Source organism: Salvelinus fontinalis, chromosome 19 (genome assembly GCF_029448725.1).
Source record: "Salvelinus fontinalis isolate EN_2023a chromosome 19, ASM2944872v1, whole genome shotgun sequence".
In the NCBI taxonomy this organism is placed as follows: Eukaryota; Metazoa; Chordata; class Actinopteri; order Salmoniformes; family Salmonidae; genus Salvelinus; species Salvelinus fontinalis.
The window spans coordinates 38,918,014-38,932,189 of record NC_074683.1 but is presented as its reverse complement, the minus strand read 5'-3'; the positions used below and the strand labels follow the sequence as shown (position 1 = coordinate 38,932,189).

Below are 14,176 nucleotides of genomic sequence, written 5' to 3'. Positions count from 1 at the left end.
TGCCAGATCATTTTGCATCAAGGGATGTCGATTTTACTTGTTTTTCTGCAATGATTAAGCAATAAGGCCCGAGGAGGTATGGTAGGCTATATGGCCAATATAGCATGGCTAAGGACTGTTCTTAGGACACAAACCCCCGAGGTACCTTATTGCTATTATAAACTGGTTACCAACCTAATTAGAACAGTAAAAAGTATATTTTGTGTCATACCCGTGGTATACGGTCTGATATACCGTGGCTTTCAACCAATCCGCATGCAGGGCTTAAACCACCCAGTTTATAATTGTGAATAAATCCAGTTTGCGCATGTGCATAACTATAGATAAATCCGACAGGAGAGTTTGAGTGATGTGCAAGAAACACTTCGACAAGCTTTTTTAACCCCCTAAAAAATGTATTATAATAATAACAACCTAAAAAAACACTTGGACTAATTTCTAAAAATGATTTTTAGGAAATTTTCTGCGAATTATGCAGTTATTATGCGCCAGATGTTAAGACTATAACCCGTTATAAATGGACTATTTGCAAGACTGACTTGTTATTTCAATATACATTGACTACTGACTAAAATCTGGGTTTATAATTGCATTTAAACTTTTTTTTATTTATTTTTTATTTAACCTTTATTTAACTTGGCAAGTCAGTTAAGAACAAATTCTTATTTACATTGACGGCCTACCAAAAGGCAAAACGCCTTCTGCGGGGACGTGGGCTGGGATTAAAAATAAGAATGAATTAAATAAAGAATGTAGGACAAAACACACATCACGACAAGAGAGACAACACTACATAATTGCCATGGTTTGCTGAGCTAGTAGCCTATAGACCCTGACATGTAATTTCAGGGAAAAGTTAACAATGAAACTGACGTTAAATGTGGAGCAGTAGATCTGTGACCATGACCCCAATTGATAACTTCCAATTGAATTAAACAAGGACATTAACAACAGCATAATAACACAAGGATACAACAATAAACTGACATTATAGGCTACTTATTAAATCTGTTTGCCAGCTCCAGGTAGGCTACACAAGTGACTCCAGCAATATCGTCATTTCAACATAGTTATTGTATCAAATGGTAGGCTACAGTAGCCTACACTGGCATAGAAATGAATTGCCTATTTGATGGCCAACAGATGCAAATGTATCATTTGCCAGTCAAAAGTTTGGACACACCTATTCATTCCAGGGTTTTTATTGACTTTTTACTATTTTCTACATTGTAAAGTGTCAAACAAATCAAAATATATTTTTTGAGATTCTTCAAAGTAGCCACCCTTTGCCTTGATGATAGCTTTGCACACTCTTGGCATTCTCTCAACCAGCTTCATGAGGTAGTCACCTGGAATGCATTTCAATTAACAGGTGTGCCTTGTTAATTTGTGGAATTTCTTTCCTTAATGCGTTTGAGCCAATCAGTTGTGTTGTGACAAGGCAGGGGGAGTATACAGAAGATAGCCCTATTTGGTAAAGGACCAAGTCCATATTATGTCAAGAACAGCTCAAATAAGCAAAGAGAAACAACAGTCCATCATTACCTTAAGACATGAAGGTCAGTCAATCTGGAAAATGTCAAGAACTTTTAAAGTGTCTTCAAGTGAAGTCGCAAAAACCATCAAGCGCTATAATGAAACTGGCTCTCATGAGGACCGCCACAGGAAAGGAAGACCCAGAGTTACCTCTGCTGCAGAGGATAAGTTCATTAGAGTTACCAACCTCAGAAATTGCATCCCAAATAAATGCTTCAGAGTTCAAATAACAGACACATCTCAAAATCAACTGTTCAGAGGAGACTGCATGAATCAGGCCTTCATGGTCTAATTGCTGCAAAGAAACCACTACTAAAGGACACCAAGAAGAAGAGACTTGTTTTGGCCAAAAAACACGAGCAATGGACGTTAGACCGGTGGAAATCTTTCCTTTGGTCTGATGAGTCCAAATTTGAGATTTTTGGTTCCAACCGCCGTGTCTTTGAGACGCAGAGTAGGTGAACGGATGATTTCTACATGTGTGGTTCCCACCGTGAAGCATGGAGGAGGTGTGATGGTGTGGGGGTGCTTTGCTGGTGAGCCTGTCAGTGATTTATTTAGAATTCAAGGCGAACTTAACTAGCATGGCTACCACAGCATTCTGCAGTGATACGTCATCCCATCTGGTGTGCGCTTAGTGGGACTATAATTTGCTTTTTTTAACAGGACATCGACTCAACAAACCTTCAGGCTCTGTTTGGGCTATTTCAAATCAAATTATATTGGTCACATACACATAGTTAGCAGATGTTAATGCGAGCGAGTGTAGCAAAATGCTTGTGCTTCTAGTTCCGACCGTGCAGTAATATCTAACAAGTAATCTAACAATTTCACAACAACTACCTTATACATACAAGTGTAAAGGAATGAATAAGAATATCTACATATAAATATATGGATGAGCGATGGCCGTGCGACATAGGCAAGATGCAGTAGATGGTATAGAGTACAGTATATACATATGAGATGAGTAATGTAGGATATGTAAACATTATATAAAGTGGCATTGTTTAAAGTGACTAGTGATACATTTATTACATCCACTTTTTAATTATTAACCTCTCTAGGCTAGGTGGGACGCTACCGTCCCACCTGACCAACATCCAGTGAAAGTGCCACCTAGCCTAGAGCCAAATTCAAACAACAGAAATCTCATAATTAAAATTCCTCAAACATACAAGTATTATACACCATTTTAAAGATAAACTTCTTGTTAATCCAACCAATAGTTATAATGTTTTTACTGATATCAAGTTTGTTTAAGAATTAATAAGGGATTTAAAACTCATAATTCTGTTACCAAATCGGTAAAGGAATTAGGCCTAATGCAAATGAATTGGCCAGACTGGGAAATAATAGTAGTTACAAGCCACTGTTGGGTCACCTGCTACTGTCCTCCCTTCCACTGGCATACTGTTATACTCAGCTTATATTAGGGCCGGAACGTTACCAGTATCACGGTACTCTTTACTACCCTTGAAAGGAAACTTAACACAAAGCGGATTTAATTTAGGGAAATCAGCCCTAAATTGGGAGAGAAAAAAAATAGATTTTGTCATCCGGGTTCAAATCAAATCAAATCAAGTTTATTTTATATAGCCCTTCGTACATCAGCTAATATCTCGAAGTGCTGTACAGAAACCCAGCCTAAAACCCCAAACAGCAAGCAATGCAGGTGTAGAAGCAGTCCTGACGTATGGTCCTAGGGCTCAGGTTCTCCGAGAGAGAGAAAGAAAGAGAGAAGGAGAGAATTAGAGAGCATACTTAAATTCACACAGGACACTGGATAAGACAGGAGAAGTACTCCAGATATAACCAACTGACCCTAGCCCCCCGACACATAAACTACTGCAGCATAAATACTGGAGGCTGAGACAGGAGGGGTCAGGAGACATTGGCCCCATCCGATGATACCCCCGGACAGGGCCAAACAGGAAGGATATAACCTACTGAACTCTACTGAACTGAATTCTACTGAACTCTACTCTACTGAACTCTACTGAACTGAACTCTACTGAACTGAACTCTACTGAACTCTACTCTACTGAACTCTATTCTACTCTACTCTACTGTACTCTACTCTACTGAACTCTACTCTACTGAACTCTACTCTACTGAACTGTACTCTACTGAACTCTACTGAACTCTACTCTACTGAACTCTACTCTACTGTACTCTACTCTACTCTACTGAACTCTACTCTACTGAACTCTACTCTACTGTACTGAACTCTATTCTACTGTACTCTACTGAACTCTACTGTACTGAACTCTACTCTACTGTACTGAACTCTATTCTACTGTACTCTACTGAACTCTACTCTACTGAACTCTACTCTACTGAACTGTACTCTACTGAACTCTACTCTACTGAACTCTACTCTACTGAACTCTACTGAACTCTACTCTACTAAACTCTACTGAACTCTACTCTACTGAACTCTATTCTACTGTACTCTACTGAACTCTACTCTACTGAACTCTACTCTACTGAACTCTACTCTACTGAACTCTACTGAACTCTACTCTACTGAACTCTATTCTACTGTACTCTACTGAACTCTACTCTACTGAACTCTACTGAACTCTACTCTACTGAACTCTACTGAACTCTACTCTACTGAACTCTATTCTACTGTACTCTACTGAACTCTACTCTACTCTACTGAACTCTACTCTACTGAACTCTACTCTACTCTACTGAACTCTACTCTACTGAACTCTACTGAACTCTACTCTACTCTACTGAACTCTATTCTACTGAACTCTACTGAACTCTACTCTACTGAACTCTACTCTACTGTACTCTACTGAACTCTACTGAACTGAACTCTACTCTACTGAACTCTACTGAACTGAACTCTACTCTACTCTACTGAACTCTATTCTACTGAACTCTACTGAACTCTACTCTACTGAACTCTACTCTACTGAACTCTATTCTACTGAACTCAACTGAACTCTACTCTACTGAACTCTACTGAACTCTACTCTACTGAACTCTACTCTACTGTACTCTACTGAACTCTACTCTACTCTACTGAACTCTACTCTACTCTACTGAACTCTACTCTACTGAACTCTACTCTACTGAACTCTACTGAACTCTACTCTACTGAACTCTACTCTACTCTACTGAACTCTACTCTACTGAACTCTACTCTACTGAACTCTACTCTACTGAACTCTATTCTACTGTGCTGTGCTCTAACCACGTTTCTCTTCTCTTCTTCTTAGACAGAGGAAGAGGAAGTGACCTATAGGCCTATATCTCCATGCTTCCTTCCTAGACAGAGGAAGATACCTATTAGAAAGCTATAATTATCAGAATGGGCTAAGGGTTTGTCTCAGCTTAGTTTCTAGTTGGTTAAAGACAGGGGCTAGTGACATGTTAAATGGATCTGAATTATAGATGAAACTGTGTGTGTGTGTGTGTGTGTGTGGTGCATAAACTGGTACACTCAGGGGTGTGTCGTTAAGACTATACCGATGTTTCCTGTTATTGAAATAAGGAGTCCTTCTGAATCAGCTCTTTCCTGTAAGAACTAGGCCGACTGTAACTATGGAGGAAGGTTACACGGAAAGAACGTGGTGATCAGACGCACAACTAATCATACCCTGTGTGAGGGAGCAGCTTGGAAACAAGCCGCCTGATTCTACCCTATTAACATGTCTTTTTACACAGTCCGTTATTCACTCTACCAGACGTAGACCTGCCACCAGTCAGTCGTCTGTTCCTGTCTTTGGTTTCAGCCACACCAGTGGAATAGACTGCTGTTATGTGCTATGTTGTCTACTGGGAAATTCAGCTCTGGTCCTCAGGGTCCAATGAACCTGCAGTGTCTCCCTCTCCCTGTACACAGTCTCTACATGACATTTGATCAATACACTGCGTCTGGGTGACAGCTAGCTCACACAATGACTCTGCACTGAGGTGTCAGCCTGCCTGGAAATATGGACTGATTGGCTGACCAATGATGGGCCAGGAACTTTTGATTTGGTAAGCTGAAGATGCATCAGCAATGTTTCTCTTATACAGTATGATGGTTATATAATGTAACCATTGACTCAGATGACTATAGCGATGTTTCTGGCTATATAATGTAACCATTTTTTCATTTAGTTTTTTATTTCTCCTTTATTTAACCAGGTAGGCCAGTTGAGAACAAGTTTTCATTTACAACTGTGACCTGGCCAAGATAAAGCAAAGCAGTGCGACAAAAACAACAACACAGAGTTACACATAAACAAATGTACAGTCAATAACGCAATAGAAAAATCTATGTACAGCATGTGCAAATGTAGAAGGAGTATGGAGGTAAGGTAATAAATAGGACATATAGGCGATATAATTACAATTTAGTTTTAACACTGGAGTGATCGATGTGCAGATGATGATGTGCAAGTAGAGATACTGGGGTGCAAAAGAGCAAGAGGATAAATAACAATATGCGGATGAGGTAGTTGGGTGTGCTATTTACAGATGGGCTGTGTACAGTTACAGTGATCGGTAAGCTGCTCTGACAGCTGATGCTTAAAGCTAGAGAGGGAGATATATAAGTCTCCAGCTTCAGTGATTTTTGCAGTTTGTTCCAGTCATTGGCAGCAGAGAACTGTAAGGAAAGACGGCCAAAGGTGGAGTTGGCTTTGGGGATGACCAGTGAAATATACCTGCTGGAGCGCGTGCTAAGGGTGGGTGTTGCTATGGTGACCAGTGAGCTGAGATAAGGTGGAGCTTTACCTAGCAAAGACTTATAGATGACCTGGAGCCAGTGGGTTTGGCGACGAATATGAAGCGAGGGCCAGACAACGAGAGCATACAGGTCGCAGTGGTGGGTAGTATTTGGGGCTTTGGTGACAAAACGGGTGGAACTGTGATAGACTACATCCAATTTGCTAAGTAGAGTGTTGGAGGCTATTTTGTAAATGACATCGCCAAAGTCAAGGATTGGTAGATTAATCAGTTTTACGAGGGTATGTTTGGCAGCATGAGTGAAGGAGGCTTTGTTGTGAAATAGGAAGCCGATTCTAGATTTAATTTTGGATTGGAGATGCTTAATGTGAGTCTGGAAGGAGAGTTTACAGTCTAACCAGACACCTAGGTATTTGTTGTTGTCCACATATTCTAAGTCAGAACCGTCCAGAGTAGTGATGCTGGATGTGCGGGCAGGTGCGGGCAGCGAACGGTTGAAGAGCATGCATTTAGTTTTACTTGTATTTAAGAGCAGTTGGATGCCACGAAAGGAGTGTTGTATGGCATTGAAGCTCGTTTGGAGGTTTGTTAACACAGTGTCCAAAGAAGGGCCAGAAGTGTACAGAATGGTGTTGTCTGCGTAGAGGTGGATCAGAGAATCACCAGCAGCAAGAGCGACATCATTGATGTATACAGAGAAAAGAGTCGGCCCGAGAATTGAACCCTGTGGCACCCCCATAGAGACTGCCAGAGGTCCGGACAACAGGCCCTCCGATTTGACACACTGAACTCTGTCTGAGAAGTAGTTGGTGAATCAGGCGAGGCAGTCATTAGGGAATCCAAGGCTGTTGAGTCTGCCGATAAGAATACGGTGATTGACAGAGTCGAAAGCCTTGACCAGGTCGATGAAGACGGCTGCACAGTACTGTCTTTTATCGATGCCGGTTATGATATCGTTTAGGACCTTGAGCGTGGCCGAGGTGAACCCATGACCAGCTCGGAAACCGAATTGCATTGTACGGTAGGATTCGAAATGGTCGGTGATCTGTTTACTGAGATGACTATAGCGATGTTTCTCTAATACAGTATGATGGCTATATAATGGACCAGTAACCATTGACTCAGATGACTTTAGTGACTTCATTCCATATCCATTCAAAACATATCTTTCTCCTAACTCCTAACAATTGAATAATAATATTGATTAATTAGGTGGGTGCTTATAAGGACACTTTGACAGATTTTTCAACTTGTCGGCTCGGGGATCGAACTAGCAACCTTTCGGTTACTGGCCCAACTTTCTAAACACTAGGCTACCTGCCACCCCCTGGGCTACATTATAGGCAAGCCTGGCATACAGACTAAACTTGTTGGTGTTCCTGGTACTGCATAGACACTGTGTCTTGTTGGTGTTCCAGGTCCTGGTACTGCATAGACCCTGTGCCTTGTTGGTGTTCCAGGTCCTGGTACTGCATAGACACTTTGTCTTGTTGGTGTTCCAGGTTCTGGTACTGCATAGACACTGTCTTGTTGGTGTTCCAGGTTCTGGTACTGCATAGACACTTTGTCTTGTTGGTGTTCCAGGTTCTGGTACTGCATAGACCCTGTGCCTTGTTGGTGTTCCAGGTCCTGGTACTGCATAGACACTTTGTCTTGTTGGTGTTCCAGGTTCTGGTACTGCATAGACACTGTCTTGTTGGTGTTCCAGGTTCTGGTACTGCATAGACACTTTGTCTTGTTGGTGTTCCAGGTTCTGGTACTGCATAGACACTGTCTTGTTGGTGTTCCAGGTTCTGGTACTGCATAGACACTTTGTCCTGTTGGTGTTCCAGGTTCTGGTACTGCATAGACCCTGTGCCTTGTTGGTGTTCCAGGTTCTGGTACTGCATAGACACTTTGTCTTGTTGGTGTTCCAGGTTCTGGTACTGCATAGACCCTGTGTCTTGTTGGTGTTCCAGGTTCTGGTACTGCATAGACACTGTCTTGTTGGTGTTCCAGGTTCCGGCTACTGCTTTAGATCCTGTGTCTTGTTGGTGTTCCAGGTTCTGGTACTGCATAGACACTTTGTCTTGTTGGTGTTCCAGGTTCTGGTACTGCATAGACCCTGTGTCTTGTTGGTGTTCCAGGTTCTGGTACTGCATAGACACTGTCTTGTTGGTGTTCCAGGTCCTGGTACTGCATAGACACGATGTCTTGTTGGTGTTCCAGGTCCTGGTACTGCATAGACACTGTGTCTTGTTGGTGTTCCAGGTCCTGGTACTGCATAGACACTGTCTTGTTGGTGTTCCAGGTCCTGGTACTGCATAGCCACTTTGTCTTGTTGGTGTCCAGGTCCTGGTACTGCATAGACACTGTCTTGTTGGTGTTCCAGGTCCTGGTACTGCATAGACACTGTCTTGTTGGTGTTCCAGGTCCTGGTACTGCATAGACACTGTCTTGTTGGTGTTCCAGGTCCTGGTACTGCATAGACACGATGTCTGTCTTGTATTGATTTGGTATCCTCACCCGATTGGCGTCATTAACTCATTATCATAATGGTAATTAGATGCAGAGGGATTGATGTTGCCTGTGGGATCTGAGATGGCTAGTTTTCCCACTGCAATCGAGACGCTGATTACGCTCATGAATTAACTGAACACATGGCGTTCTGCCACACAATAGAACTGGATAATTTACAAGGCTGAATGGGTGTCCTGTGTCTCATCTCTGTCTGAGACAAGGGCGATGAGCAAGTTATACTGGGTAGGAGACAGAGACATGCAGAGTAGTGACAGGAGGCCAGACACCACTGCAGTCCAAGGTAGATTATGAGTGACATGCAGAGTAGTGACAGGAGGCCAGACACCACTGTAGTCCAAGGTAGATTATGAGGGACATGCAGAGTAGTGACAGGAGGCCAGACACCACTGTAGTCCAAGGTAGATTATGAGTGACATGCAGAGTAGTGACAGGAGGCCAGACACCACTGTAGTCCAAGGTAGATTATGAGTGACATGCAGAGTAGTGACAGGAGGCCAGACACCACTGCAGTCCAAGGTAGATTATGAGTGACATGCAGAGTAGTGACAGGAGGCCAGACACCACTGTAGTCCAAGGTAGATTATGAGTGACATGCAGAGTAGTGACAGGAGGCCAGACACCACTGCAGTCCAAGGTAGATTATGAGTGACATGCAGAGTAGTGACAGGAGGCCAGACACCACTGTAGTCCAAGGTAGATTATGAGTGACATGCAGAGCAGTGACAGGAGGCCAGACACCACTGTAGTCCAAGGTAGATTATGAGTGACATGCAGAGTAGTGACAGGAGGCCAGACACCACTGTAGTCCAAGGTAGATTATGAGGGACATGCAGAGCAGTGACAGGAGGCCAGACACCACTGTAGTCCAAGGTAGATTATGAGTGGCATGCAGAGTAGTGACAGGAGGCCAGACACCACTGTAGTCCAAGGTAGATTATGATGGACATGCAGAGTAGTGACAGGAGGCCAGACACCACTGTAGTCCAAGGTAGATTATGAGTGGCATGCAGAGTAGTGACAGGAGGCCAGACACCACTGTAGTCCAAGGTAGATTATGATGGACATGCAGAGTAGTGACAGGAGGCCAGACACCACTGTAGTCCAAGGTAGATTATGATGGACATGCAGAGTAGTGACAGGAGGCCAGACACCACTGCAGTCCAAGGTAGATTATGAGGGACATGCAGAGCAGTGACAGGAGGCCAGACACCACTGCAGTCCAAGGTAGATTATGAGGGACATGCAGAGTAGTGACAGGAGGCCAGACACCACTGCAGTCCAAGGTAGATTATGAGGGACATGCAGAGCACGTCACATTTCTCACCATAACAAACATCATTAAAGGCTAAAGGTAACACAAATGGTGATGCAAACTGTAACTAGAGAAGAATAGGGTTGAAAATCCATGTTTCAAAAAATACCCATTTAATCGAGTCCTGCTGCTGGCTCGGGTAGCGAATTTAGATTGGTGGATTGGTTCAAAAAGTTGTCAGGGGCCCAAACGCTAAATTTTACCGTATGCTTCCCAGTTGACATATATTGTGACAACATTTTGTGATGTTTTTGTTTGTTTTGGTGTTCTGCAGTTTTGTTGGGGGGGGGGGCTGTTCATGCGCACACATTTTTTTCTTGGTGGAAGTCAAATTTCGATAGTTGAAGTCTACGCCCTTTCATCAGTGATTGGTCAACAGTACTACCCCTAGTAGGAGTGGGAACTATTGACGGGATTCTTCAATTAAGTGTTTCTGGTCATTCAACAAGACGACTCGTTTTCATGCACATTCTTTCACTTGAAAAGTACTGCACCAAACATCTTAGTAAATGTAACATTGTGCGACTTAGTCCTCGTTGGCAAAAACGTCAATTAATGACAGATTTTTTAAATGTATCTTAGATTAATTGACTATTTTGACAAGTGTTACTGGCTATGTTGACGCAAACAGTGAGGGGAGGAGGGGTTAACATAACGTAGGCTAACGTCTGTTTCCTGTCTGTATGTCTCTCTGTCTCTTTGTCTGTGCTGCAGATGAGAGGAGCGTGAGCCAGGGGAAGTGTGCTGCGTAACTGCCTGAGATAATGCTGTTGACACGCGCAGCCTGGAGCTGCTGCTGAGGGAGGAACAGAGAGTCCTGTACAGTCAGGGAGCTACTCACAGAGAGGGAGAGGGACCATGTCCCACCACCACCACAGGAACCCCAGCCAGGGCAGCCACCGCACAATGAGCGCCGAGGAGAGGAGCTCCACGCCCATCCGCCACCACAAGACGCCTACACACAAGAGCGCCTCATCCTCCTCCTCATCCCAGCGCGACAGCCGCCAGGTAAGTAGCGACCGACCTGCCCACCGCCAGACACAGAGTTAGACACAGTCAGCTGCTCTGGGAACAGTGACTAGTGGACTGATTCAGTCTCTGGTGCCATGAGAAAGAGTGGGACTGACTGGTTGGTAGTAGCAGCTCCATCAGCACAGCCTGCAGGTGATCTCTCTAGGATTGGATGGTATCTGGATTTTCATACCATTTCTGTACCATATCGGGGTTTATGGTATTACCGAATGTGCACAATGTGCACTATTTAAAAATAGCTATAATAATTGGGAGCACAAAACTATTTTGGCAACAGGGATCTTGATCTAGGAGGGGGTTGAATATCTCTGTTGTAAGCAAGAATCTTGACATATAGCCACTTAGCTAGCAAGTTAGCAAACCAAACGCATAGCTGGAGCCCTGAGCTGGATATCATTTATTATGACAGGAGCCCTGAGCTGGATATCATTTATTTGACAGGAGCCCTGGACTGGATATCATTTATTTGACAGGAGCCCTGAGCTGGATATCATTTATTTGACAGGAGCCCTGAGCTGGATATCATTTATTATGACAGGAGCCCTGAGCTGGATATCATTTATTTGACAGGAGCACTGAGCTGGATATCATTTATTTGACAGGAGCCCTGAGCTGGATATCATTTATTTGACAGGAGCCCTGAGCTGGATATCATTTATTTGACAGGAGCCCTGAGCTGGATATCATTTATTATGACAGGAGCCCTGAGCTGGATATCATTTATTTGACAGGAGCACTGAGCTGGATATCATTTATTTGACAGGAGCCCTAAGCTGGATATCATTTATTTGACAGGAGCCCTAAGCTGGATATCATTTATTTGACAGGAGCCCTGGACTGGATATCATTTATTTGACAGGAGTCCTGGGCTGGAAATAATTTATTTGACAGGAGCCCTGGGCTGGATATAATTTATTTGACAGGAGCCCTGGACTGGATATCATTTATTTGACAGGAGCCCTGGGCTGGATATCATTTATTTGACAGGAGCACTGAGCTGGATATCATTTATTTGACAGGAGCCCTGGGCTGGATATCATTTATTTGACAGGAGCACTGAGCTGGATATCATTTATTTGACAGGAGCACTGAGCTGGATATCATTTATTTGACAGGAGCCCTGGGCTGGATATCATTTATTTGACAGGAGCACTGAGCTGGATATCATTTATTTGACAGGAGCACTGAGCTGGATATCGTTTATTTGACAGGAGCACTGAGCTGGATATCATTTATTTGACAGGAGCACTGAGCTGGATATCATTTATTTGACAGGAGGACTGGACTGGATATCATTTATTTGACACATCTTATATTTGTTATAGTTACAACTTAACTTATAGTTAGTTATAAGCAGTGGCTTTGCACGTACCCTGCAGACCCCGTGAAGCCGGGGTGCCCCCAAACCCCCTATACATACATACACACTACTGTTTTAGAACACCTACTCATTCAAGGGTTTTTCTTTATTTTTACTATTTTCTACATTGTAGAATAATAGTGAAGACATCAAAACAATGAAATAACACATGGAATCCTGTAGTAACCAAAAACGTGTTAAACAAATGAAAATATATTTTATGTTTGAGATTCTTCAAAGTAGCCACCCTTTGCCTTCATGACAGCTTTGCACACTCTTGGCATTCTCTCATCCAGCTTCACCTGGGATGCTTTTCCAACAGTCTTGAAGGAGTTCCCACATATGCTGAGAACTTGTTGGCTGCTTTTCCTTCACTCTGCGGTCCAACTCATCCCAAACCATCTCAATTGGGTTGAGGTTGGGTTATTGTGGAGACCAGGTCATCTGATGCAGCACTCCATCACTCTCCTTTTTGGTCAAATAGCCCTTACACAGCCTGGAGGTGTGTTGGGTCATTGTCCTGTTGAAAAACAAACCAGATGGGATGGCGTATCACTGCAGAATGATGAGGTAGCCATGTTGGTTAATTGTGCCTTGAATTCTAAATAAATCACAGACAGTGTCACCAGCAAAGCACCCCCCACACCATAACACCTCCTCCTCCATGCTTTACAGTGGGAAATACACATGTGGAGATCATCCGTTCACCCACACCGCGTCTCACAAAGACACGGCGGTTGGAACCAAAAATCTCCAATTTGGACTTCAGACCAAAGGACAAATTTCCACCGGTCTATTGTCCATGTCTTGTGTTTCTTGGCCCAAGCAAGTCTCTTCTTCTTATTGCTGTTCTTTAGTAGTGGTTTATTTGCAGCAATTCGACCATGAAGGCCTGATTCACACAGTCTCCTCTGAACAGTTGGTGTTGAGATGTGTCTGTTACTTGAACTCTGGGAAGCATTTATTTGGGCTGCATTTTCTGAGGCTGGTAACTCTAATGAACTTATCCTCTGCAGCAGAGGTAACTCTGGGTCTTCCTTACCTGTGGCGGTCCTCATGAGAGCTAGTTTCATCATAGCACTTGATGGTTTTTGCGACGGTATTGTAAACAGTGAATTAGAATTCTTATTTAGGGTCAGCTTATGGGGGCTTAAATGTTAGGCCATTTAGTCGTGGTGTGAAGCTGAAGCCTTTAGTCATAGTGTGAAGCTGAAGACTTTAGTCGTGGTGTGAAGCTGAAGCCTTTAGTCGTGGTGTGAAGCTGAATCCTTTAGTCGTGGTGTGAAGCTGAAGCCTTTAGTCGCGGTGTGAATCTGAAGCCTTTAGTCATGGTGTGAAGCTGAAGCCTTTAGTCGCGGTGTGAAGCTGAAGCCTTTAGTCATGTTCTGAAGCCTTTAGTCGCGGTGTGAATCTGAAGCCTTTAGTCGCGGTGTGAATCTGAAGCCTTTAGTCGTGTTCTGAAGCCTTTAGTCGCGGTGTGAATCTGAAGCCTTTAGTCGTGTTGTGAAGCTGAAGCCTTTAGTCGTGGTGTGAAGCTGAAGCCTTTAGTCGTGGTGTGAAGCTGAAGCCTTTAGTCGTGTTGTGAAGCTGAAGCCTTTAGTCGTGGTGTGAAGCTGAAGCCTTTAGTCGCAGTGTGAAGCTGAAGCCTTTAGTCGTGTTCTGAAGCCTTTAGTCGTGTTGTGAAGCTGAAGCCTTTAGTCGTGGTGTGAAGCTGAAGCCTTTAG

At 43.4% G+C, this 14,176-nt stretch overlaps 1 protein-coding gene across 2 annotated transcripts in view; it reads left to right on the top strand.

Annotated features, from left to right (window-relative positions):
* The window catches only part of LOC129816704 (oxysterol-binding protein-related protein 6-like), a 95,730-nt gene that overhangs the window by 18,652 nt on the left and 62,902 nt on the right, over positions 1 to 14,176 (top strand). For both annotated transcript variants that reach the window (XM_055871504.1, XM_055871503.1), the window contains exon 2: positions 10,775 to 11,068. In XM_055871504.1, the coding sequence (XP_055727479.1) occupies positions 10,919 to 11,068 (150 nt within the window). In that variant the 5' untranslated portion in view covers positions 10,775 to 10,918. The remainder of the gene's footprint in view (positions 1 to 10,774; positions 11,069 to 14,176) is intronic.